Source organism: Nycticebus coucang, chromosome 6, assembly GCF_027406575.1.
Source record: "Nycticebus coucang isolate mNycCou1 chromosome 6, mNycCou1.pri, whole genome shotgun sequence".
Lineage (NCBI taxonomy): Eukaryota > Metazoa > Chordata > Mammalia > Primates > Lorisidae > Nycticebus > Nycticebus coucang.
The window spans coordinates 127249320-127276983 of NC_069785.1; the positions used below are offsets into that span (position 1 = coordinate 127249320).

At 40.6% G+C, this 27664-nt stretch overlaps 1 protein-coding gene across 1 annotated transcript in view; it reads left to right on the forward strand.

The window, feature by feature from the left end:
• Nucleotides 1–18416: 18416 nt before the first annotated feature.
• The window catches only part of CRTAM (cytotoxic and regulatory T cell molecule), a 34013-nt gene continuing 24765 nt past the window's right edge, over nt 18417–27664 (forward strand). The window contains exon 1 of the mRNA XM_053594710.1: nt 18417–18481. Coding sequence (XP_053450685.1) covers nt 18436–18481 — 46 coding nt within the window. The 5' untranslated portion in view covers nt 18417–18435. The remainder of the gene's footprint in view (nt 18482–27664) is intronic.

The following is a 27664-nucleotide window of genomic DNA, read 5'->3' on the forward strand; positions in this document are numbered from 1 at the left end:
CACAAAATATTGTTACCAGAAGTTCAGTACTTGGCCCGAGGCCTAATCAGTGAGAAGGAAGAATGAGGACAGGTTGTTTGAGGAAAATAAAAGAGACACTTGGCGGCGCCTGTGGCTCAGTGAGCAGGGCGTCGGCCCCATATGCTGAGGGTGGCGGGTTCAAACCCAGCCCCAGCCACACTGCAACCAAAAAATAGCCGGGCGTTGTGGCGGGCGCCTGTAGTCCCAGCTACTCGGGAGGCTGAGGCAGGAGAATTGCCTAAGCCCAAGAGCTGGAGGTTGCTGTGAGCTGTGATGCCACAGCACTGTACTGAGGGCGACAAAGTGAGACTCTGTCTCTAAAAAAAAAAATACTTAGAACAGCTGTTGATACATAATAAGCACTATAGAAATGTGAGACACTTATTTTGCCAGCAAATAAGGAAAGTGTCAGACTAGCATCTCGAAAGACACCTTCCCACCTTCAAGCAGAAATATAGGGCTTTTTAAAGGGAGGTTTTCAGAGGTTGGGCTCAGGTCTAAGTGACCAGTGTCACATTTGTAGCCTTGGGCTACTGTTGTTTAACTGTAGTTGGTGGTTTTGGTCAACCTTAATCTGATGACCTCCAAGTTTGTTGAGCTATCTCCTGTGGTTTAAGATACTAGGAAACAAAGAATAAAGAACATTTTTTCTGCCCCTTTAATTAATGATCTCAGGCAGAAATGCAGGTTTTAGTTCCGTAAAAGTGTGGGTGGTTTAAAGAGACATCTCATATAACACATTCTGCCCTTTTTATTTATTTTTATTTTTTATTTTTTTGGCCAGGGTTGGGTTTGAACCCACCACCTCCAGTATATGGGGCCAGTGCCCTACTCACTGAGCCACAGGGGCTGCCCCAATTTTTTTGTTTTTTTTGAGACAGAATCTCAAGCTGTTGCCCTGAGTAGAGTACTGTGGCATCACAGCTTACAACAACCTCAAACTCTTGGGCTTAAGCAATTCTCTTGCCTCAGCCTTCCAAGTAGCTATGACTACAGGCGCCTGCCACAATGCCTGGCTATCTGCCCTTTTCCAGATCTTTACCTGTGTCACAATATCTTTCCTTCCACCTCTAAGACCCCTATAGCAAAAGACAGATTAACAAGAGAAAAGCATGCAATTTATTTAGGTTTTATACAACACAGGAACCTTCATAAGGAAATGAAGACTTGGAAAACCAAAGTTAAATGGTTTTAACCAAAGTTAAATCTGAGTATTTTTATACAAAATCTGATGAAGAATGGATAGTGTAGGGTTAGAGAGAAAATTTCTCCTGGGCTCCCAGAAGGTTCACTGAAAAACCAACTCATAAAAGGCGAATTTTACTTCTTCCGATGGTGACTTAATCCAACATGTCCTTTCACAGAAAGCCCAGGTATAATTTTCCAGGTTTAGAATAATTTTTAACCATGTAAGCAAGGGGTTTCCCGGAGAAGGTATAAAGGAGGCAGCCCCCATGATCCCCAAAGTAACATAGACCCTTGTTGCCACAGACAGTTCAGGATGGTCTTTATGCATGTGGTGTTTCCAGCATCCTGCAGCTTTGTGTGGGGCCACCAATCATGGACTCTTTAATCTGTGACACCCTTTAGGGATTGGACTTTCCCCAGGCTGATGAGGCAACAAGGTTTGAGACCACAAAAGCCCCACAGGGATGGGACCTTTTAAGGCTCTCCTGAAAACCTGACGCATACAGAATGAAGAGGGTACTGCTCCCACGTCCCTCAGACTGATCACCTGGCATGCCTCTAAAAAGCACCCACAGACCAAGAGAGAATGTTCCCACTTGGTCACAAATCAAGCTCTCAAGGACATAAAACAAGATAAGAGAGACTCTCATCAGGTTTTGGGGACCCACAGCAAATAGACACTGGTCTAGTCTGAACTGTAAAACTCCTACAGGGTAGACACAAACAGTGGGCTCCTGGGGCTTTCAGGCCCTTGTTCAACCCTGTGGTGCCCTTCTTCATCACAGAACAACAGAAAAAGGCACAGACAGACTCAGCACCCATAGTTCAGTGGGTAGGGCGCCAGCCACATATACCAAGGCGGGCGGGTTCAAACCTAGCCTGGGCCTGCTAAACAACAATGACAACTACAAAAAAAAAAAAAAATAGCCGGGTGTTGTGGTGGGCGCCTGTAGTCCCAGCTACTTGGGAGGCTGAGGCAAGAGAAGTGCTTAAGCCCAAGAGTTGGAGGTTGCCGTGAGCTGTGATACCACAGCACTCTACACAGGGCAACATAGTGAGACTCTGTCTCAAAAAAAAAAAAAAGACACAAAGAGAAACAACAAAAAAAGACTTCTGAAAGGAAAAGCATGGAACAACAAGAATATTCATACCTAAAACTATTCTAGAGTTGCTGCAAGCAGAACTAGTCACACAAATCTGGAACTACCCTGTTTCCCCGAAAATAAGACAGTGTCTTATTTTAAGGTGTGCTCCCAAAGATGCGCTAGGTCTTATTTTCAGGGGACATCTTATCTTTCCTGTAAGTAGGTCTAGTTTTCGGAGGATGTCTTATTTTTGGGGAAACAGGGTAGTCACACAAATTCTTTTCTCCCATGAACAAAGATTTGGGAGAAGAAAAAGAAATAATGATTATCCCTGTCTGCCTGACCAGATTCCTGGAGAGGGAAAGACTGGGAACCTGGCTGGTAAGAAATTCTTACCCTTCCTCTGGCTGGTTAGATCCTGGATTTCCTTGAGTGAAACTTCCAGAAGAGCAGGACAGCTTTGGGGATCCAGCTCTTAACCCCAAAACTGTAAGGTACAAGGGAGAGCTTCCCCTTTGTCCTCTGAAGTTTCACTGAAAAATCAGCTCATAAGAGGAAGATTAATTAGAGAAAAGGTATACAGAATATATTGGCATATATATGGGAGCATCAGAGTGATTACTCATTGCCTGATGGGATGCAGAAACTTCTGTAAACTAAAATAAAATCTTAAGGCTTTCCCCCAGCAGCTAACTGACTGTACCTCATCTAGGCCAAGGGCCTAAATCAGGGTTATGTTAGTAAATTAGGTTACACATGGAGAGCCAAGACAGTTATGGGAGGGAGAGGCTTGGCTAGCAAAGGTGGTCTCATTATGGTGAGGGAGGATACCAGGAAAAAGTAAGGTCTGAGAGAAGAGAGGTCTCTCAAAGCAGCCTGAGCCAGAACAAGACCCCATCTCTATAAAAAATAGACAAACTAGTTGGGTGTTGTGGTGGGTACCTGTGGTCCCAGCTACTGGGGAGGCTGAGGCAAGAAGATCTCTTGAGCCCAAGAGTTTGAGGTTGCTGTGAGCTATGATGCCACAGCACTCTACCCAGGTTGACAAAGTAAGACTGTAAAAGAGAGGAGAGGAGAGGAGGGGAAGGGAGGGGAGGGGAGGGGAGGGGAGGGGAGGAGAGGAAGAAAATGGTCGTAGGTTTCTTAACAGTGACGATGTTATCTACGGAAGCAATTAATGGAAGTTATGGGACCTTGTGCCAAAAGGCTATAGGCAACTCTCAAGTAGGAAAAAGCTATAAAAGAGTGGACTATGGGGCTATAGCTGATTAATGCTTAGCTGTGTTTTTCAAGACTATGTCCTTGTTAAAAATCTCAGCAACTTTATTTAAATTAATTTTATAAGTATGATTTTACCTTTGCTGGCTGACAGCCATCTCAAAATATTTCAAAATGTATTTGGGAGTAAAATATTTTTACCTCCTTCAACAGTCATGCAGAAATACAATAGGGCAAAGAGTAAGATCTGATGGTAATAAGCTGAGGAAAACTTAGCAGGCCTGTTTGTTCAGTTTCTTCTCCGTGTCCCTCTGTTACCAAAGAGGGTTTGGTCACCTGTTACTATTAGCTAATACACAGAGACAGGGAAAGGTCCACCAAACGTTGTCAGAAGGCCAGCAATTCTGAAGCATAGTGAGAGTAGTCTCTCCAAGACTGTTCTGTTCTTACATTTCCAAAGCTGCATTTTTATTTTTATTTTATTTTGTCACTCTCAGTAGAGTGCTATGGTATCATAGCTCACAGCAACCTCAAACTCTTGGGCTCAAGTGATTCTCTTGCTTCAGCCTCCCAAGTAGCTAGGACTGTGGGCACCTGCCACAACACCCAGCTATATTTAGAGACAGGGTCTCAATCTGGCTCAGGCTAGTCTCAAACTTGTGATCTCAGCCAATCCACTCGCCTCAGCCTCTCAAGGTGTTAGGATTACAGGTGTGAGCCCCTGCACCCAGCCCAATTTCCAAAGCCACACTTTCATACATAAAGGTTAAAAGCAAAAACCATGTTAACCCTTTATCTTAAAGAACAATCATTGGCATAACCCATGACCCATAATAAACAACAACCAGCATTACCCATGACCTACAAGAACATTTCTGATTCAAAAGTTCATCTTCTGAATCAACAGCCCTAAACTACTCAAGATATACACTTTTAGATTATAGATTTTAGAGTTAGATTATAGAATTACAAAACAACAAGAATGGGGAGATGTGAGGTGATGGTCACTTAGGACATAAACTGGCCAGACCATGTGGGTCATCTCAGCCCTAGACCAACTGACCGCATCTTATTCTCACTACATGGGCTCTCAGCTCTGTCTTCAGAGATAAGGATGTTCCTTTCCTCTGGGTGTAGGGAGGGCACCTCTCATGTGAGGATCTGATGACCTGCGTCTGGGGAAGGTCAGAAGATCCTTCTTAGGATTTATAAACTGCTTCAGAGGAGGGGGAGGAGGTCAGAGAGACCTTCCTGTTCCTATTGCTTTCTCAAATTCTCTCATCCTAAAATATTCCATTTTGGGGAGTGCCATATTTGGGAGTAGCGTTCCCTGAGCCCCATTGGAACATTCAACCATTACCACTACCAACCTCCAGGGGGCGCACTAGGAATGAAAGCTAGAGTGAGAGTTTGGGGAAATGCAGCTCAAATTAGGCACTATGCTATTAAAAGCCATAGAACCCACTTTTTAAGTGATTGTATGTTCAGCTAATAAGGTTTTAAAAATAAGTCTTGAATGCAAATTTGTACCGAGGACATGAATGCAGATTTTCATGGACACAACTGTCTACTACTCTGGAAGGCTTTACTTCCTGAGCGAACGTTAACAGCTAATGTTCATGTCTGACAAAAGACCAGGCTATGTTTAGCTGTCTGGCTGGTTCTCAGCTGTTCTCTGCTTGACACATTCCCAAGCTCATTTGCTTTATTTATTATTATTATTATTTGCCCTTTTGTGTTGTATGAAAGGCTATTTGCACATCCAGAGAGAATGAGTCAGAATACTTGGAATTTGTTTAAGCTTAAATCAGCAAAATGTCTATTTGGGGTTTTTTTTTTAAATGCTGTTCGAGGACCAAAAAAATAAATTTTTCTCCTGAAGAAACAGAACACTTCATTTTCCCAGAAATAAACATGTAAAACCCAGATGGCTTGCTCTTGCCATGAAAAGAGGTAGGGGCTTGGTGGGGAGTGATTAGGGATTAAAAGGTGCTACAGGAAAGTAGGAGAAAAGCCTGGCCTCCTAGATAAGAAAGTTAAAAAGGGCCCCAAAGCAACAATGAGTTTCAGGGACCTTGTGACTCAATAAATCGTGTGCTCCACAAAATGCAGTTTCCAGCTTGTGACACAAAAGGGGGTAATGGTGCACACAACCAATGTCAGAAACATCACAAGATGAATAGATGCCGCCCCTCCACTGCTGGGAAAATAGCAGGTAGCAATCAGGGCTAAAAAGAGAAGGAAAATGGACACATGTGGCAACAGAGGTAATCTGTGACCAAGGAGAAGTGGACAAGAATACCTAAAGACCTAGGGGGACCAAGTGAAAGCTTTATAGATAATTACAGGAAGAGCTGAGATTCTTACACCTGGATGCTGCCTTTGTGTGCTATTGCCTCTCACTCAAGAAGGGTCCCTTTCCCAACCTTTCTAGAAAAGTCTATGCTTATCTATGTTTCACTTTAAATAAACTATACTCTTTTTCTTTGCTTTAAATAAACTGGTGTTTTTTGTTGTTGTTGTTTTGAGACAGACTCTCACTCTGTGCCCTAGGTAGAATGTTATGGTGTCACAGCTCATAGCAACCTCAAACTCTTGGGCTTAAGTCATCCTCTTGCCTCAGCCTCCCGAGTAGCTGCGAATACAGGTACAAACCACAACGCCTGGCTAGTTTTTCTATTTTTAGTAGAGATAGGGTCTCACTCTTGCTCAGGCTGGTCTTGAACCCCTGAGGTCAAGCAATTCACCTGCCTCGGTCTCCCAGGATACCTAAAGACCTAGGGGAACCAAGTAAAAGCTTTATAGATAACGACAGGATTACAGGTGTGAGCCACTGTGCCCAGCCTCTTTTTATTTACTTTAAATAAACCTGGCTTCTTTTCTACTGCATTGGAGTCCCAGCTGTTTTAGTCCGACCTCCCCTGTACCTTGCTTTCAGTTTGACTCAATCAAACTTGCTAGTTCTGCTAAGTGTATCAAACCAGGTCTACTGAACAGCTAAAGGGTCTTGGAGACTCCTGACAGGAAGCATAGCAAGGGAACTGGGTGGAAGATGGACGGTGGCAAAAGGAAGGAAGGGCAGAATATGGTAATGGACAACTGGATCTTAGAGGAGCCAGTTGAGGAGTGTACCAAAAAGACCAATGAGGCTCAAGCTAGCAAAATCGAAGGGAGTTCAGTCAACCAAGAAGTTCTCATGGGCAAAATAAGATCCAAAAGAGTACAGAGAAGCTTTAAAAATACATAAAGGCTGAATATCAGTTTTTTATTAAGCTGACTTCTAACCCGAGAGTTCTTCTATTTTTTTTTTCATGGAGCTCTTTTTAAAAACTATTATCTTATTATCAAGTGTTAGCTGGATAAACAAGCAAACATTCTTGGTTTTTTTCGCTTTTCTTTCCCTGAAATTTGTAACTTTTTTTTAGACAGTCTCACTCTGTCACTCTGTGTAGAGTGCTGTAGCATCATAGCTCGAAGCAATCTCAAACTCTTGGGCTCAAGTGATCCTCTTGCCTCAGCTTCCCTAGTAGCCGAGACTATAGGCACCTGCTACATACTCAGCTAGTTTTTGTATTTTTAGTAGAGATGGGGTCTCACTCTTACTCAAGTGGGTCTCAAACTCCTGAGTTGAGACAATCCATCTGCCTTGGCCTCCAAGAGTGCTAGGATTACAGGGGTAAGCCACTGTGCCCAGCTGAAATTTGTGATTGAAAGGGATAGTTTCTCAGATAAGACTAGAGAGAGAGAGAGAATTTACTTTTCAAAGTACAGAGAAATAATGGAGGTTTTTGGAAGTCCAGGGTAACTAATAATCAAATTTCTCCTTTTCAGTGTTTCCTTTTAGCTCAAATAAGAAGGCAGACAGCAACAAAACAAAATTATTATTAACCAAAACTTTAAGCCAAAGTTATAGTTAACAAGTGACTCAAGACTGAACTAATAAGCCCTCTCCTGGCTTTAACGGAGGTAGCGCTTCAAAGATTCAGACCACTTCCACAGGACAATGAAAGAAAAGCTCAGCTAGCCACAAATGGAGTATAATCCACATTTTGCTCAGCCACATTCTTGGGCTCCCAGCATTTTTTGTGGCTGCATGAACATGAAGTTTGGATAACCTCTGTGCCCTTTATAGGTGGAAAATCAAAACAAAGAACAATCAGTAAGACAAAACAGAAAAGCAAAGTTGTTCATGGCAGAAAGGATAATTAAATAATGTCAAGAGTCAGATAAATAGTTTACAAGTCTTCAAGGTTTTTGTGACTCAAAACCAGTAAGACTTTTTATTGCTTGGCTCCAATAAGTGTAAGAGTTTTGTTCCTTAGAGGGTATATGCAGTCCCTCTTAAGATCCAAAATTTCTCAAAAAGATGGCCTAAGACAGCAAAGATGTTCATTGTTAACAAAGCAATGAAAGTCGAGACAATTAAGACAAATGTTCTTGAGAGCTGGCATATTTGGCAGACATTTTGGAATGGCTGGCCACCTGGCCTAAGTTTTTGGGCCGACAACAATTTATGCCTTCTAAGGTGGCAAAGAGCAGAGAACAAATTCACTGGTTATAAAGTCAAGTTTCTCACATCATAAAAACAACACAAAAGAGATTTTCCCCTTTATGACAAGCCTCATGAAAGATAAACAAGGAGAATAAAGACCCCCATCTAAAGAGAAATGACCAGTAAGTCCCTAAAACAAGTCCACAAGAGTCACAAATTCAAAAAATAATTTACATATATATTTTTTCTCCTGCTATTTTAAATTTGGAAAAGTGCGGTGACTCTAACCATCCATTCAACCATATTCCATAGGTCTTCCAGGGATTCCAGGATTCTCAGTGTAAGAATTTCTGAATCTTTTGCCGTCTTTGTCAGATCCTAGGTTTTCTCAAGGAGAAAGGAGCAGAATGGTTTTGGTACCCTGCCAGCTACATCACACTGTAGGAGCAAAGTCCTCCACCTTCTCAAAGTCCTAGACTCTGCTAAACACACTAATGATAGACTAACAGGAGAAAGGGCATACAAGTCTGTTTCCATGCACATGAACACAGGAATCCTACAAATATGAAACTCAAAGAAGGACCAGGTGGTTGAAGCTTAAAAACCCTCTTCAGAGGAGTGAGGGGAATGGGGGAAGTAGGAAATGTTGAGGGGTAGTAAATGATTTTAAGGGGAATTAAGTGAACACAAAGAGCAGAAAATAGTATATAAATGATGCTCTTTGGAAGTTAAATGGGACCAAATTATGGAAAGGGAAGGGTCAGAACTGAACCACCAACAAAGATCTCATTATGCAGAAAAACTGTTCTAGGTAATCTCTCAGAGTTCCCCTTAGGGTAACAGAAGATCTGTTTGGGCATGGTAGTAACAACTTTTAGTTTCTTCCCTTCTCTGGTGGTTAGTCTTTCTTGTAGTATTGAAGAAACTTGTAGGGAGAAAGTCTTAAGATAAGGGAACTTCCAGAGAAAGCCTCAGTCAGATAAGGGCACTTCCAGAGAAAGCCTTTCTCTGTGCTTGGGGGAGAGAAATAAGATAACGTTAGAAAGTTTTTTGCTTCAAGGCAGCTCCTAAGGCCTTCATATTTCCTTTAATTCAAAAGTGATCAGTAAACCAAAGCACCATACTTTGGGGTATCATTCTCTAAGCCCCAATAAGGAGTATGATAAAAATGAAAGTGTTAATTGAACTCTGTGGTTTGTCTAAGAAGTTGCCTTAATGACTTACCATTTTCCCTTTGTATAATGTTTTATGATGTGAAAAAACAAATTTCTCTCTTTTTGGTGGGGGGGAAAGAGTCCATTCTGCCACGTTGGGTAGGGAGCCATGGCATCATAGTTCATTGGCAATCTCAAACCCCTGGGCTCAAGCAATCCTCCTGCCTCGGCCTCCTGAGTAGCTGGAACTATAGGCACCTGCCACACATCCAGCTAATTTTTTTTATTTTTAGTAGAGATGGGGTCTTGCTCTTGCTCAGGCTGGTCTTGAACTCCTGAGCTCAAACAATCCTGCCTCGGCCTCCCAGAGTGCTAGAATTACAGATGTAAGCCACTGTACCCAAAAACTTTCTCTTTCAATCTTTATAACAATTTTATAAGGTAAGGATATCAGGGGATTTTGTTTTTTGTTTGTTTGTTTGTTTAATACAGAGTCTCACTCCATTGCCCACACTAGAGTGCCATGGAGTCAGCCTAGCTCACAGCATCCTCAAACTCTGAGTTCAAGTAATCCCCTTGGTTCAGCCTCCTGAGTAGCTAAGACTACAAGTGTCCAACACAATGCCTGGCCAGTTTGATGGGGTCTCACTCTTACTCAGGCTGGATTCAAACTCCTGACCTCAAATGATCCTCCCACTGTGGACTCCCGAGTGCTAGGATTACAGGCATGAGCCACCACAACCAGCCAAGATCAGGTATTATTAACTCATTAAATGAAAAAAACAAGATACCAAGACTGTGCACTTATTCATCATTCTACAATATCCAGGGTGGCAGGTCAGAGCTACAGTGGCCAGTAAGATAGCAAGGCCTCTGCTCTCATGGAACGGGGAGATGCTGTTTAGGAAATCAATTGGGTAATTGACAAGAAGCAACTTTAGCAGGAATATGGGACAGGGGTACTATCTAGGGTGTTAGGAAGGTTGCCCCTGAGCAGGTGGCATTTAAATTCTCACAGCTAAGCAGAAGCTGGTCATGGTGAAGAATTAAAGAGGAGGATGAGCAAAAGCCTCCAAGTGGGAAGGAACTAGCTGGGTTGGAGCAAAAGAGATCCAGTAGCTTAGTGAGCCTGGCAGAAAGTAAGGAAGACAAGGCTGGAGCAGTGGGCAGACCCAGAGACATGGGTATTAGAGACCACGGTCAACAAACTGGCACCCACAAGCAGACCTCACACACAGGCAGAATCTGTCTATAAAGCTGCAAGCTAAGAGTGTTTTTTATATTTCCAAATGGTGGAAAAAAGAAAACAAAAGGAGACTATTATTTTATGACACATGATAATTATAGAAATGCAAGTTCCAGTATCTATAAATAAAGTTTTATTGGCACATAGCCTTGTTCATTGATTTATATATTGCCTATAGCTGCTTCCAGGATCCAAGAGCAAAGTGGAAAAGTAGAAATATTTTGAATATTTACCACTTGGCTGTTTACAGAAAAAGTCTGTCAACCTCATTGCAGACAATGATGAAGTATTTGGATTTTATTCCAAGCCTACAGAGACTGGCACAAAAACTACAGGGTATCCCAAAAGTCACCCTACATAGGGAAAATGGGGAATCTTAGGTAAGTGTACCTTCACTTACAAAACATTTAGAAAACATTCTCTCCATGTTGGTCACCTCTTTCTACAGACACACACACATAAAGTCCTCTCTATCACTTGGACAACACATTCCAAGATTATCTGTTGTTATTTGAGCTTGTTAATTTGCCTGTGTATGGAGACTTGGGTGACACCCTGTATTTTACCTGGCATAGCAATGAATAGATTGTTGATATCCAGTGACTGGCAAAGTCACAGCCAACATTTATTAAGCACTTGTAGTTTTAGGGCACTTTTCTAAGTACTTTACTTGTGTAAACATCTTTCATCTTCTGGACAATCTTATTTAGCATTAAATACCATTATTCCCAATTCATAAAAAGGAACTGGGTCTTAGAAAGATTCAATAATTTGCATACAGTCACACAAGCAAGCAAGTGTTAAAGCTGAGATCTCAACACCTCAGCCTGGCTCCAGAGTCTGGAGGAGTAGTTTAAAATTTTTTTTAGAGACGTTTTCATGAAAATATTGCAGGAGACTGAGGCATTTGGGGGATGCTTAGGTTCTACAGAACATGGTTTGGTAAGTATAATAACTATAACTTTTGTCTAATGTTCCATTATGTGTATATCTTTACACATGAAGGCCCTAGAGGTGGTCACTTAGCCTGGACGAGCTCCATGAGCTGGAGCCTGAAGCTGCCCCTTGCTGTTCTGTGGTCTATTCCCACAAACCACAGTTTCCTTCTGAGATCACCTCTTACTTGGATTGTTTGCAGAATGATCTATTTGCTTCGATTAAATAACCCATGAAAGCCCAGATTCACAATGGTAGGATTTCTAAACAGAAGCCTTAAAAACAAAAGTTTAATGGTCCTTTTCCTCTTCCCAGGATGCCTGGCCTAGCGTGGTTCCTGTGGGACGAGAAGCAATCCAGCTACCTGAGGTCTGTGGATTTATGAAGGATCACTTTTTGTGCCATGGTGCTGGGTGCTCTGGGCACTACATTCAATTCGAATCTCCTAGTCACCTTAGGATATAATTATTCTCCCCATTTTATAAATAAAGGAATTAACTCCAGGAGACAAGTAATGTGCTTAAGGCCACACAGCTGCTAGTGACAGGGCTCCGTGACAGGCCCGGGTCTGTCTGCCCCCCACACCCATGTTTGTCCCACTAAGCTCTGCTGCTCCTTGCAAACTTTTCTCCAAATCAATAATAACTAATTGCAAAAGCTGCTGCGCTGGCATAGAAACTCCATGGTCACTTTGTGTTTTACCAGAGAATCCTGACACTGGGCGTGAATTAGCTGAGGCACCTGCTGGGAGATGCCTCTTACTCTGGCCTTGGGGAAGGCCGCAATTCTTTATGAGAGCCATTAAAGGTCAAGAAGAAAGTGTAGGCCCCTCTTGTAATTGCAACAAAAAAACCCAGTGGCATCTAACATGAGGAAATCCCCTAAGTTTTCTGGCCCTTCATACAGTCAATCTTTAGCCTTTGTAATAAATGTCTTCTTTTTCAGGTTTTTCCCCACTGTTATCTCAGGTTGACCAGGGTGATGAAAAATAGGATGTTTATTTCTCTAAAAATCTGTCCCTTGCACCCCCATCATCCCATCAAATGTTACTGTTACTCCCTATTAACATTGAAATATAACATGAGGATTTTATAAAACAAGGATCAAAATGACAAGTCAGGCCTTGGTTGTGAGACCTCCCACATACAAGATGGTCAACCCTGTAGACACTTTCCATTAGAAACTAGGCAGGTCTCTCTCTGACCCCTACACTCCAATCTCATTTTTTTTTTCTCTCCATCCATTGAGCAGCCACAGTCTGCTGCTCTTCCCTATTAAATGCCTTGTGGGCTGCAGGCTGATGTGGGAGTGTGAGGTAGGAGGGATTGTGTGAACCCCAAGTGTCGTCAGCCACACGCCCCCCCTTGCAGCATTTCTCCCACAGGCAGTTTTTGATCTCTGAGTCCAGTGGGCTATTGTGACATTTGTCAAGGTTTTCAATCAGTTGAATAGCACACCCGTAGGTAAATAAGATACCCTCACTACTGCCCAGAGTACAACTTAAACTCTTCTTTCATGCTCTAGAAAAATTATAAATCAAACATCTCTTTGGACTTCAGAGCAAGAAGAGCAGTGTTTACATCTCAGATGGAGAAACCATTCATTCTTTAATGCACTCACTTGATCACAACCTGTTCTGAGTTCTGTCCTGGGTCAGGTTCCCTGGGAAACCAAGGCTGAGACAGAAATGTGTGTGCCAAAGTTCATAGGTGAGTGTTCCCGGTGACAAGAAGGAAGAACAATGGGGTGGAAAAGGAGGAACTGGACAGAGATGCAGTCACAGCAAAGATCTCACCTGATCCTGGGCCTCTAGGGAGCCCGGGAGCTGGAGCATTTTCCTTCACAGTTGCTTTATCTTGAGGCAAGAAGACAGAGCCTTTAGACACCCTCATGGGTGCCCCATGGAGGAGGGGTGACCTTGGGTGATCTGGCCCTTTTCCAATAAGGCAGCCCTGAGATAGGGACACAGCTGACATGTCCTATCCTTCCAAATGCGGGGAGATGTAAGGCTTTGGTGCTAAAGAGGGAATCAGGTGGAATACCAAAAACACCCCACACCCCAAGTGCCGATGAAAGACCAACATTTAATTAACTCCCCCTGCTAACCTGAAACCTTCTCTTTGAATCAGATTATCACAACAAGCAATTGTGGGAACATACCAGGTTCCCTTCAAGTTATCCTACAACTGATTCAATTTAATAAGCAATTATTAAAAACTATACTGTGGGAAATAACCTATAAGCCCATCTTTAGGTGAATGGATAAACAAACTGTAGCATTTTCCTGTAACGAAATACTCCTCAGCAGGGCGGCGCCTGTGGCTCAGTGAGTAGGGCGCCAGCCCCATATGCCAAGAGTGGCGGGTTCAAACCCAGCCCCGGCCAAACTGCAACAAAAAAATAGCCGGGTGCTATGGTGGGCACCTGTAGTCCCAGCTACTCGGGAGGCTGAGGCAAGAGAATCACTTAAGCCCAGGAGCTGGAGGTTGCTGTGAGCTGTGTGATGCCACGGCACTCTACCAAGGGCCATAAAGTGAGACTCTGTCTCTAAAAAGAAATACTCCTCAGCAATAAAAAACAGTGAACTCTTGACACGCACTACATCATGGATGTAATTATGAATAATTATGCTGAGTGAAAGAAGGCAAACAAAAATACACATACTATATGATTCCATTCACATAAAAATGAAAGCTAACCTATAGTGACAGAAAGTAGATACTGCTGGAGAGGGGAAGTAAGGAGTGAGAGGGAGGACTACAACAGGCAGGTGAAAATTTGGGAGGTGATGGATATTGTCTTAGTATGTACATTCAGGCTTCTATAACAAAACACCTTAGATGGTGTCACTTACAAACAAAATAAATTATTGCTTCCAGTGCTGGAGTCTATGAAGTCCAAGATCCAGGCACCAGCAGATTTGACATCCAATGAGGACCTGTTTCTCATAGATGGCTTCTTCTCACCATGTCCTCACATGGTGGAAGGGTAGGGACTAACAAGCTCTCTCAGGCTATTTTTATAAAGGCACTAATCCTGTTCATGAGGATAGAACCCTCATGGCATAACATGTCTCAAAGACCCTACCTCTTAATACCATTGCATAGAGGATTAAGCTTCAACACATGAACCTGGGAAAGACACGAATATTCAGATCATAGCACATATGGTCACTATCTTCATTGTGATGATGATTTCATGGGTATATGCACATATAAAAATTCAACATATTGAACATGTTATTTATTTACTTATTGTTATTTATTTGAGACAGAATCTCACTCTGTACCCTAGGTAGAGTATCATGGCGTCATAACTCACTGCAACCTCAAACTCTTGGGCTTATGCAATCCCCCTGCCTCAGCCTCCCAAGAAGCTGGGACTACAGGCACCTACCACAATGTCCAGCTACTTTTTCCATTTTTAGTAGAGACAGAGTTCTCGCTTTTGCTCAGGCTGCTTTTAAACTCCTGAGCTCAAACAATCCACCTGCCTTGGTCTCCCAAAGTGCTAGGATTACAGGCATGAGCCACCACACCTGGCCCATTTATTTATTTTTTAGAAACAAGGACTCATTATGTTGGTCTTGAACTCTTCATTATGTTGGTCTTGAACTCTTGGCCTCAAGTGGTCCTTCCATCTCAGCATCCCAAAATGCTAAGATTACAGGTGTGAGCCACCATACATGGCCAATAAAGATATTTAAAATCAATTGTACAAAAAAAAAAAAAAGAAGAAGAAGAAGACAAAAAATAAAATCAACTGTTTTACTATATAAAAGTCTGTGCCAGGCTTTGGAAATAGTAGAGAAATATGAAACAAACTCTACTTCTAAAGAGCTCAGAATCTAGCAAGAGAAATAAATGGAGAGTCAACTAAATGTAACATAAATCAGAATAAAAACTAGGATAATAAAAGAAAGGAAATTATTATGGGAACAAAAAAAAGTAGGGAATGATTTTCCTGGGAGTGTAGAAGATAGTGACAGCTGAGGTCTTTGTAGTGCTTACTGTGAGCCAGACACTGAGTACATTAATTACTTTAGTTTTCACAACCCCCATGAGAATGGATGCTGTCATTATGCCCATTTCACAAGGGAGAAAACTAAGGCTTTGAATCCTGAGAGACTAGTTCTAGAGTCTGTGTTCTTAATCCCTAGTTACTTCTCTCTGAGAAGTGCTACATTTGATCTGGGCCTTGAGAGATGCACAGAATCTCTGGGGTGGGGGAAGGCCATTTTAGATAGAGAACAATGTGAACTACAATTATGAAACGTACTGTATGCTGGAGAAATGACAAGTGATTTTCTATGGGTGTATTTTGGGGAGTAGTGGACAAGAAGGTTGGAAATGCAGACTGGGGTCAAAGGTATGAATGCTCTTGAATGATTTGCTAAGGAGTTTGAACTATAATCTTCAGAGAAAAAAGGACCACTGAAAAATTTTGAGCTGAAAAATAACAGATTCGTGTTTTAGTGGGAGAATGGAAAGGAAAGGAACATTACACTCACTTTCCCTGGGTATTGTTAAGGGATTGGGGACAAGGTGTAAAAATAAAGCATCATTCCAAAGTAAGGACAAAATACTAGCAGGAAAATCAAATGCTTAAATATCCATGAAGCCTTAAACATGAAAATTAGAGAAGTCCTTAGAAGGAAACTCATGGGCAAAGAGGAAAAAAAAAATACAAACAGGGTGGCCATAAAGTTCATGTTCAACTTAAAATAGAATTGCACATGAACTTTATGGCCACCTTGTATTTTACATATATACATATGTGTATGTACTATGTAGAAAGTACATACATATATACTTTAAAATCTTGGGTTATATTCTGAGTTTTACCACTGAATCACAATGTCACTTGAGGCAAACTTTTTTTTTTACTATTTTATTTTATTATTATTATTATTTTTTTTTGTAGAAACAGAGTCTCACTTTATCGCCCTCAGTAGAGTGCCTTAGCGTCACACAGCTCACAGCAATCTCCAACTCCTGGGCTGTAGAGTGCCGTAGCGTCACACAGCTCACAGCAACCTCCACCTCCTGGGCTTAGGCGATTCTCTTGCCTCAACCTCCCAAGTAGCTGGGACTACAGGCACCCACCACACCACCCAGTTATTTTTTTGTTGCAGTTTGGCCAGGGCCAGGTTTGAACTCACCACCCTCGGTATATGGGGCCGGCACCCTACCCACTGAGCCACAGGTGCCGCCCCAAGGCAAACTTTTTAATTCTTCATTTGTAACTCTTCAAATGCAACTTACTCATTTTCTGCCTTATGATGCCTGAACAACTAGTTAAACATGCAGATGGCTCTCCCTCTGGAAAGAATTTGACTTAATCTACATGGGTGGACCCTAGTAATCTGTGTGTATTAGCTAATGGCCCAAGGCATTCACATCACCATACAATTTGGGAGATATTTTATTATACACTGCTAACTTTCTAAGAAAGTTATATTTTCTCTCCACTTCTTTTGTCATTCTCTTTCTACCTGTTAAACAGATAAAACATTCAAAAGATATTTCTTATGGGTAACATTTCCCATACCCTACCCAAACTATCAACAAATTTATAGAATACATAGTATTAAAACTAATTTCAATTAGAACCCATAAGTAGTATTTTCTTTACAATATTCCAAACATTGCAGACTGACCTCTGTTTTTAATCATAAGCCTAGTAATATTTTGCTGTGTGTCCCTGGAAAAATGAAATAAAATATATCTCAATTTGCCCAATAATGAAAATTAAACCAACATTATTCATTTGTATATTGCTTCCCCCAACAATCATATTCTTTTAAAACAAAGAATTTGAAAGATGTATAGAATCTCCCAGTGGGAATAAAAGGCCATTTACACAGAGAGCACTGTGAACTACAATTATGAAAATACACTGTATGCTTGAGAAATGGTGATCAATTTTCTATGGGTATATTTTGGGGAATAGTGGACAAGAAGTTTGGAAATGTAGATTGAGGTCAAGGGTAGGAATGATCTTTAATGATTAGCTAAAGATTTTGGACTATAATCTTTAGATTATAGAGCAGTACATAGTAGATGGTGGATAGGTGGAAAGAGATGAATGGATGGGTGGAAGGAAGGCTAGATGGATGGATGGATGGATGGATGACCATGTGGATGGATGGATGGATGGATAGATGGATGGATGGATGGATGGATGGATGGATGGATGGATGGATGGATGGATAGATGGATGGATGGACTGGATGGATGAATGACCATGTGGATGGATGGATGGATGGATGACCATGTGGATGGATGGATGGATGGATTGGATGGATGACCATGTGGATGGATGGATGGATGGATGGATAGATGGGCGGGTGGATGGATAGCCCTGTGGGTGGGTGCAAGTATGAATGGATAGGTAGAGAGAGACAGGAGAACCTCTGTAAGCTGACCACACAAGGAACTGTAACAAACAGATCAACATACAGAGGTGGCCAACATAAGGAACTAGACCTACTGTGCTGATACGTACATGTGGTGCATGTCCAGTCTATGAAAATTAGGTCAACGTGAGGAGGTGGTCAAAGTAGAGAGGTGGTCAACTATGGAGAGTCTACTGTATACAGATTTCAAAAATGAGAAAATATGTGAATGAGTGAATTCATTACCTGGTAACTTTAGAAATTATTGCCAGAGTTAGAAATATAAATTATTCACAAGAATTGAGAAAAATTATCTAATTATAATTATCTAGCAAACTGGAAAAGTAAAAATAAGGGTGACATCACTGCACAGGGACACTTTAGTTTGTCACCCTTCCCTTCCCCCAAAGCCTCGCAACTATTCACCTTACCAGTACTACCCACTTGTGGTAGAACAATTCTTGTCACCAACACATCACTCACACTTCTCCACAATCAAGATGACATATGTGGTCCCTGAAATGTTCCATCAGGAGGTGTTCTGGGGGCAGCTCTCTAATGGGGGGCTTCCAGACATGAGGGGGTTGTTACTCGTGAGGTCACAAAGCCACTGCCTCTCTCCCTTCAAAAGAAACTACTCAGCTCCATTTATTTCAGTATCTACAGGAAATCAACAAAGTACCACAGCACAGCACAAAATGTGGTGGAGAGTTATCAGTTTGCTGGCTTGGTTCCCCTTACAAGGTAAGGACTTGGAGTGAATGTGGTATTTCTGTTGCTCAGCTGACCCAATGTTTTGCCAAGTCTACCCATCGGTCAACTGTGTTCGCAGAGGACCCGCTGTAGAAGACAATCCAGGTAACTTTTCTAATGCCTTTCAAGCGACATTCAAATCACACATCTGAAGATTGTTGCTGCGTTTAATCTCTTGTTCAGTTTCTAAAGAGTGTAGAATGGATGGTACTTTTACAGTGCCTGTCTCTGTGGAATGCTATGTTATGACAAAATATAACAAGCTTACCACCAGCTTCTGTCTTCTAAGGGTATCCCAGTTGAAAGAGCATCCGTTTTGGATTTAAAAACTTCCTGGCTGTATAAATCTTAGCTAAATAATTTAATTTCTCTGGAGCTGTTTCTACATCTTGAAACCAAGATGATAAAAATTTTTGATCTATTGTACTCCCTAGATTGTAATAAGGATCAAATTTCAAATGTGAGGGTACAATGAAAATAGTAAAATACTACATGGGTTTAATTCAAAGTTCAAAGATAATAATGAGAGCAATGAAAATTCTGTGCTTATTTTAAAGAGTCTGTTATACTATATATTTTACTATAATTTTCAAATTTTGGTTTTGATGCTTAGTTTTAATGTACATTATGAAAATTATAGAAGGATGCAGTTGCCTTTTTAGTGCAAGTCAAATAGTTTCTACCCAAAAGTGGGGGCGGGAGTGTGAGAAATGGCTGCTGGGGTCTTTGAGTCTCAGATTGTAACTTGTATTGGATTCTTGCAAAGGAAATCACTCACAAACCTCTTGCTTTGCTTTTGTGTGTTAGTTTCCAAATATTGAATCTGTATTTCTGGTTCATGAAATTCACCTATCCTTCTAATTCTGCATACACTGTAGAACAGCAGCTGAAGGATGCTATTTTTAAAAATCTCAATTTCCTAGCAGGGCGTTGTGGTGGGCGCCTGTAGTCCCAGCTGCTCGGGAGGCTGAAGCAAGAGAATCGCGTAAGCCCAAGAGTTAAGAGGTTGCTGCGAGCCGTGTGACGCCACGGCACTCTACCTGAGGGCGGTACAGTGAGACTCTGTCTCTACAAACAAAAAGAAAAAAAAAAAAAATCTCAATTTCCCATTTTACGCAGTACTTCTGTTCCTCATTTTATACACTTCAATTAGTGCTTTCTTTTTTGGTCCTCGTACCCTGAGGCACTTAACAAAGATCCGATTTTGGTAATGAATAATATTAGTTTCTTCAATAAGTGGCTTAAAGAATATCTAATACATGCAGAAAGAGTACATTTAGACAGCTGAGATTACAATGATTTCAATTATTACAAAGTTTAAAGCCTTTAACAGACCTTGACTTGTTCAAGCTTCCAGTCACTGATTCCTAAAAGATCCCCTATAAAGATGAATTTCTAAATATGTAGGAAAAATCATGTCAGAAGGTAAATCTAAGACAAGTCTTCTAACATATAAATTATTTAAATACTATTTATATATAGAGAAAAAATATCGATTGTGCCATGCACCAGGCTGGGAACTCCATGTTAATTACCCCAGCAAAAATACTGAGGTAGTTGCGGGTATCTCCAATTTACCAATGAGAAAACTGAGTTTGAAAGAAGTTTTCACACAAGTAAAAGGCAACAGAAATATCAGCCTGAGAAGCACATACTAAAAATACTATCTGTGAAACTTACAATTAACCTGTGTATGCTTCTACGTTGGATAGAAACTGTGTTTTTTTGTGTGTGTCTTTTTTATTCGTTTATTCATTTTTATTTAATAGATTTGGGAGATGCAAGCAGTTTTTGTTACACAGTTTTTGTACATTGATGAAGTCAGGACTTTCAGTGTCCCCATCACCCAAATAGTGTACACTGTGCCTCCCCTCATCCTACCCACCCCCTTCCACAGCTCTGAAGTCCCTTATACCACTCTGTGCAGCCATGTATACCCATCATTCAGCTCCCACTTACCAATGACCACACGTGGTGTTTGTTTTTCTATTCCTGAGATACTTCACTTAGGATTATGGCTTCCAGTTCCATCCATGAAAGATGTTATTTTATTCTTTTCATAGCTGAGTAGTATTCCAGTATATTGGGGGGGGGGTGTGTGTGAACATTAAGTTCTTGAACTCATCCTAGAAAGTGCTACATACCATATTGCTGAATATCACTACAGTCACCAGATGGTCACTATGAAGGGGACCATAGTGATGTTCAGTAATGAAGCATGTAGCATTTTTTCTAGGATGAGTTATGTATACACACACACACACACAAAGTATTAAGTTCATGGTATATATACCCCACATGTATATATACCCAACATGTTTCTTTTTTTATTTTTTATTTTTTTATTAAATCATAGCTGTGTACATTAATGCGATCATGGGGCACCATACACTGGTTTTATAGACCGTTTGACACATTTTCATCACACTGGTTAACACAGCCTTCCTGGCATTTTCTTAGTTATTGTGTTAAGACATTTACATTCGACATTTACTAAGCTTCACATATACCCTTGTAAGATGCATCACAGGTGTAATCCCACCAATCTCCCTCCCTCTGCTCACCTCCCCCCTCTCTCCCCTCCCTTATCCCCTTCTCCACATTCTTAGGTTATAACTGGGTTATAGCTTTCATATGAAAGCCATAAATTAGTTTCATAGTAGGGCTGAGTACATTAGATACTTTTTCTTCCATTCTTGAGATACTTTGCTAAGAAGAATATGTTCCAGCTCCATCCATGTAAACATGAAAGAGGTAAAGTCTCCATCTTTCTTTAAGGCTGCAGAATACCACTGTTTATTAATCCATTCGTGGATCAATGGGCACTTGGGCTTTTCCCATGACTTAGCAATTATGAATTGAGCTACAATAAACATTCTGGTACAAATATCTTTGTTATGATGTGATTTTTGGTCTTCTGGGTATATGCCTAGTAGAGGAATTATAGGATTGAATGGAAGATCTATTTTTAGATCTCTAAGTGTTCTCCAAACATCTTTCAGAAAGGAATGTATTAATTTGCATTCCCACCAGCAGTGTAGAAGTGTTCTCTTTTCTCCACATCCACGCCAACATCTCTGGTCTTGGGATTTTGTGATATGGGCTAATTGTACTGAAGTTAGATGATATCTCAAAGTAGTTTGATTTGCATTTCTCTGATGACTAAAGATGATGAGCATTTTTTCATGTCTGTAGGCCATGCACCTGTCTTCTTCAGAGAAGTTTCTCTTCAAGTCCCTTGCCCAGCCTGTGATGGGATCATTTGTTCTTTTCTTGCTTATACATTTGAGTTCTCTGTGAATTCTGGTTAGTAAACCTTTCTCGGAGACATAACTTGCAAATATCTTCTCCCATTCTGAGGGCTGTCTGCTTGCTTTACTTACTGTGTTCTTGGCTGTGCAGAAGCTTTTTAGTTTGATCAAGTCCCAGTAGATTTTTGAAGCTGCTTCAATTGCCCAGGGGGTCTTCCTCATAAAATACTCGCCCAGACCGATTTCTTCAAGGGTTTTCCCTGCACTCTCTTCTAGTATTTTTATAGTTTCATGTCTTAAGTTTAAATCTTTAATCCAGTGAGAGTTTATCTTAGTTAATGGTGAAAGGTGTGGGTCCAGTTTCAGTCTTCTACAGGTTGCCTGCTAGTTCACCCAGCAGCATTTGTTAAATAGAGAATCTTTTCCCCACTGAATGGTTTTAATTGGCTTGTCAAAGATCAAATAATGGTAAGTAGCTGGATTCATCTCTTGGTTGTCTATTCTGTTCCAGACATCTACTTCTTTGTTTTTGTGCCAGTATCATGCCGTTTTGATCACTATCGATTTATAGTATAGTCTGAGGTCTAGTAGCATGATTCCTCCTGCTTTGTTTTTATTTCTGAGTAATGTCTTGGCTATTAGAGGTTTTTTCTGATTCCATATAAAACGAAGTATTATTTTTTCAAGATCTTTAAAGTATGACAGTGGAGCTTTAATAGGGATTGCATTAAAATTGTATATTGCTTTGGGTAGTATGGACATTTTAACAATGTTGATTCTTCCCAGCCATGAGCATGGTATGTTTTTCCATTTGTTCACATTTTCAGCTATTTCTTTTCTTAGAGTTTCATAGTTCTCTTTATAGAGATCTTTCACGTCCTTTCTTAGACAAACTCCCAAATATTTCATCTTCTTTGGCACTACTGTGAATGGAATAGAGTCCTTAACTGTTTTTTCAGCTTGACTATTGTTGGTATATATCAAGGCTACCAATTTATGAATGTTGATTTTTGTAACCTGAGATGCTGCTGTATTCCTTGATCACTTTTAAGAGTTTTGTAGTAGAATCCCTGGTGTTTTCCAGATATACAATCATATCATCTGCGAAGAGCGAAAGTTTGATCTCTTCTGACCCTATATGGATACCCTTGATGGCCTTTTCTTTCCTAATTGTAGTGGCTAAAACTTCCATTACAATGTTAAAGAGCAGTGGAGACAATGGGCAGCCTGTCTGGTTCCTGATCTGAGTGGAAATGATTTCAATTTAACTCCATTCAATATGATATTGGCTGTGGGTTTGCTGTAGAGGGCCTCTATCAGTTTAAGGAATGTCCCTTCTATACCAATTTTCTTAAGTGTTCTGATCATGAAGGGATGCTGGATATTATCAAAAGCTTTTTCTGCATCAATTGAGAGAATCATATGGTCTTTGTTTTTTAATTTGTTTATGTGCTGAATTATACTTATAGATTTACGTGTATTGAACCAGCCTTGAGACGTTGGGATAAAACTGACTTGGTCATGATGTATAATTTGTTAGATGTGTTGCTGGATTCTGTTTGTTAGGATCTTGTTGAATATTTTTGCATCATATTCATTAGTGATATTGGTCTATAATTTTCTTTTCTTGTTGGGTCTTTTCCTGGTTTGGGGATCAGGGTGCTGTTTGCTTCATAGAATGTGTTAGGTAGTCTTCCTTCTTTTTCTACATTTTGGAACAGGTTGAGTATTCCTCTTTAAAGGTTTGGTAGAATTCTGACGTGAAGCCATCTGGTCCTGGGCTTTTATTTTTAGGGAGGTTTTGTATGGTTGATGCTATTTCAGAAGTTGATATGGGCCTAGTCAGCATTCCCACTTGATTCTGACTAAATCTTGGAAGGTGACGTGCTTCCAAGTATTGGACAATTTCTTTCAGATTTTCATATTTCTGAGAATAAAGTTTCTTGTAATATTCATTAAGGATTTTTTGAATTTCTGAGGAGTCTGTTGTTATTTCGTCTTTGTCATTTCTGATTGAGGAGATTAGAGATTTTACTCTTTTTTTCCTGGTTAGGTTAGCCAAAGGTTTATCTATTTTATTGACCTTTTCAAAAAACCAACTCTTTGATTTATTGATCTGTTGTATAATTCTTTTGTTTTCAATTTCATTTAATTCTGCTCTAATTTTGGTTATTTCTTTTCTTCTACTGGGTTTGGGGTTGGAATGTTCTTCCTTTTCCAGTTGCTTGAGATGTCCCATTAAGTTAACTTCCTCTCTTTCTGTTCTCTTGAGGAAGGCTTGCAGTGCTATATATTTCCCTCTTAGGACTGCCTTTGCGGTATCCCAGAGGTTCTGATAATTTGTGTCTTCATTGTCTTTTTGTTCCAAAAATTTGGCAATTTCCTTCTTAATCTCATCTCTGACCCAGCTATCATTCAGCATAAGGTTATTTAACTTCCATGTTTTTGGATGAGTAAGCAGATTCCTGTTGTTACTGAGCTCAACTTTTATTCCATGGTGGTCCGAGAAGATGCAAGGAATAATTTCTATTCCTTTAAATTTACTGAGTTTAGACTTGTGAACTATGATGTGATCGATTTTGGAGTATGTTCCGTGGGCTGATGAGAAGTATATGTATTCAGTTTTTTGGGGATGAAATGTTCTGTAGATGTCTGCTAAATCCAAATGTTGGATGGTTAGGTTTAAATCTAAAATTTCTTTGCTCAGCTTCTTATTGGAGGATCAATCCAACACTGCCAAAGGAGTGTTGAAATCTCCGACTATTATGGAGCTGGAAGAAATCAAGTTGCTCGTGTCTGTTAGAGTTTCTCTTATAAATTGAGGTGCATTCTGGTTGGGTGCATAGATATTAATAATCGAAATCTCATCATATTGAGTATTACCCTTAACAAATATGAAGTGATCATTCTTATCCTTCCTTACTTTTGTTGGTTTAAAGCCTATTGTATCTGCAAATAAAATTGCAACACCTGCTTTTTTCTGATTACCATTTGCCTGAAACATGGACAACCATCCTTTCACCCTGAGTCTATATTTATCTTTTAAGGTAAGATGTGACTCTTGTATGCAGCAAATACCTGGCCTGAGTTTTGTATCCAGTCAGCTAACCTGTGCCTCTTTAGAGGACAGTTTAAACCATTCACATTAATGGAGAATATTGATAAGTCTGGTAAAATTTTGGGTATCAAGTTTTTTGAAAGTGTAGTTAGAGTTTGATCAAAAATTTCTGAGTGAGTTTACTTTTGTGGTAGAGGATTGGGCTGGTCATTATGGAGGATAGATCTAAGAATATCCTGAAGAACTGGTTTGGTTATGGCAAATTTCTTCAACATATGAATGTCATTAAAGTATTTAATTTCTCCATCATAAATGAAACTCAGTTTAGCTGGATACAGGATCCAGGGTTGAAAGTTATTTTGCTTTAGGAGATTAAAAGTTGATGACCACCCTCTTCTGGCTTGAAAAGTTTCAGCAGAGAGATCTGCAGTCATTCTAATATTCTTCCCTTTGTAGGTAATGGATTTCTTACGTCTGGCTGCTTTCAGAATTTTCTCCTTCATATTAACTTTAGTGAAGTTAATTATGATATGCCTGGGGGATGTCTTATTGGGATTGAGTCGTGCTGGGGTTCTGAAACTGTCTGCTATCTGAATTTCAGAATCTCTTGGCATGTCTCAAAAATTCTCTTTCATAATTTCATGGAGAAGGGCCTCTGTGCCTAGCGAGGTCACTTCATCAGCTTCAGGGATTCCAATGAAGCAGATATTAGCCTTCTTTGAATTATCCCAGAGCTCTCTGAGAAAATGATCCATTTCTGCTCTCCATTTCTCTTCCTCTTTGAGAGTTTGGGAGCATTCAAAGGCTTTGTCTTCAATGTCAGAAATCCTTTCTTCTGCTTGCTCCACTCTGTTACTGAGGGATTCTACTGTATTTTTCAGATCTTTGAGGGCTGCAAATTCTTGCTTCAGTGCGTCAAAATCTTTGGTGGTTTTGTCTTTAAATTCGTTAAATTCTTGAGACAACTTTTGACTTTCTCCTCGAATTTCTACTTCTGACTTTTGAATAGCTGTTCAAATTTCTAATTCCAAATTTTCCTCCATTTTATTAATCTTGTTTGCTATCCAAATTCTGAATTCGGTTTCTGACATCTTGGTCAGCTATTTATGAATGGGATCTTCAGTTACATCTGCCATATCTTTCCTTGGGGGGGGAGGGGGGATTGATCTATTCTGGTTATTCATGTTACCAGAGTTTTTCCACTGATTCAGCCCCATGATTGTTTTACACCGTTTGATTTTTCCCCTGGAGCTTTGTCAAGGACCCGTACAGTGCTATGGCCTAAGAAATTGGGGACCTGTTTGGTGTGGTGGGGTAAATGGTTCTGTCTTGTTTGCAGCTGGTCTCTGTTCAACCCTAGTGAAACAGTTACTCTAGGTTGAAGTCTCAGCTGTGGAGAAATACCAGCAATTACTTCACCCCGCCTCCCACAGGCAACAATTGGATAAGGAAAATCAAACCTTCCTACAACCACACACCCAGGGCATCACCTAAATAGTCCTCGGGCAATTGGCTCAGTTCAAAAGATCCAAATCAATTGTCTCAGTCAGCACCTGTCTCCGGTGGGAGAGTTTAAAAGGTCTCTGGCAACTGGATCACGGGGGTCTGGTGACTACTCAAATATGGCTTGCTCCAGTGCTCTGTGGAGTCAGGAGGACCCATCCAGCAAATAGATCAGTCTGGGAAGGTTGATGCCTCCTTCCCCACCTTGCACCTCTGTCACATCCAGTCACTGATAGTCCCGCAGGGCTTTGACTCAGTTGCCTGTAGTGAGTAGATACTCCCAGGATTTGAACCTGCCTGAATCACAATGAAATCTATTTCTGCTCAGCCAGGCCGCCGCGCTCTGCCTCTATCTAGCAGGGGGAGGTGAGGCCTAACAACCCCGGGCGCTTGATGGAGGCTGGGGGGGTGTTGACTCAGTTCCAGCCCCCCCCCCATTGATGTTACTGACAGAACAGAACAGAACAACTTTGCAGGAATTTGTTTCTGTCCCTGCTAAATTCCCCTGCAGAAGAGAAGCTGTTTTGAGTTCCCAGAGCCTGCGCCTCAGGCCCTGTCTTTGCTCCTGCAGGTTTGTATTCGGTTACCTGTCAGTTCTAGCCTTCTGTCTTCCTTTGTCTATAGGCTGATGATCCCCTGAGGGCTGGGTGCATCTTAGGCTCAGCAAAGCGGTCCTCGGGGTTAGCCCTGCCCCGACCTAAATTTGCTCAGGCCCATCAGAGATCCAGACAGGAAAAGAGCTGACCATGTTGCTTTCTTGTCAACAAAAAGGTAATACATCGTCAATTTTGACAAAACTACATATTGTGAGCTGATTTTAGTGAATTAAATTATGGAAAGATCACTATGACTAGTTCCACTGTGCAACTTCTATGGCTGTCAAAAAATTATAGACAAAAACATTACCACAATCTTTAAGACTGCCCTCTTTTCAAGGCTACTTCTGAAATAAATAGTTCCTAGGATGGGTAAAACACAATTAAGAATGATGAATTTTTCAAAATTCATCCCATTTATCTACCTCATAGACAACAGAAATGTCAAATCCACCAAATTTTAAACCCTCCATTTTGGTTATTTAGTGGAGGATACGACAAAGAAAACATCATGGGAAATGGCAAATTAAACATTTATGCTGATTTTCTTTTGAGCAGGAGAAACTCATGTGTTTGATGACATGTTGTCAAGATAGCTTATTTAAAGCTACACTAAAAACAATTTTATTTTGACAAGTCTGACTTATTTTTACAACTGTAATTTTCTCTATTTATGCTATCTAAAAATAATAAAATGTCTTTTTGTAATGATTTAAATTGAAACACATTTTTGCTTAATACCTCATAGCTGTCATTTTAATAGGGG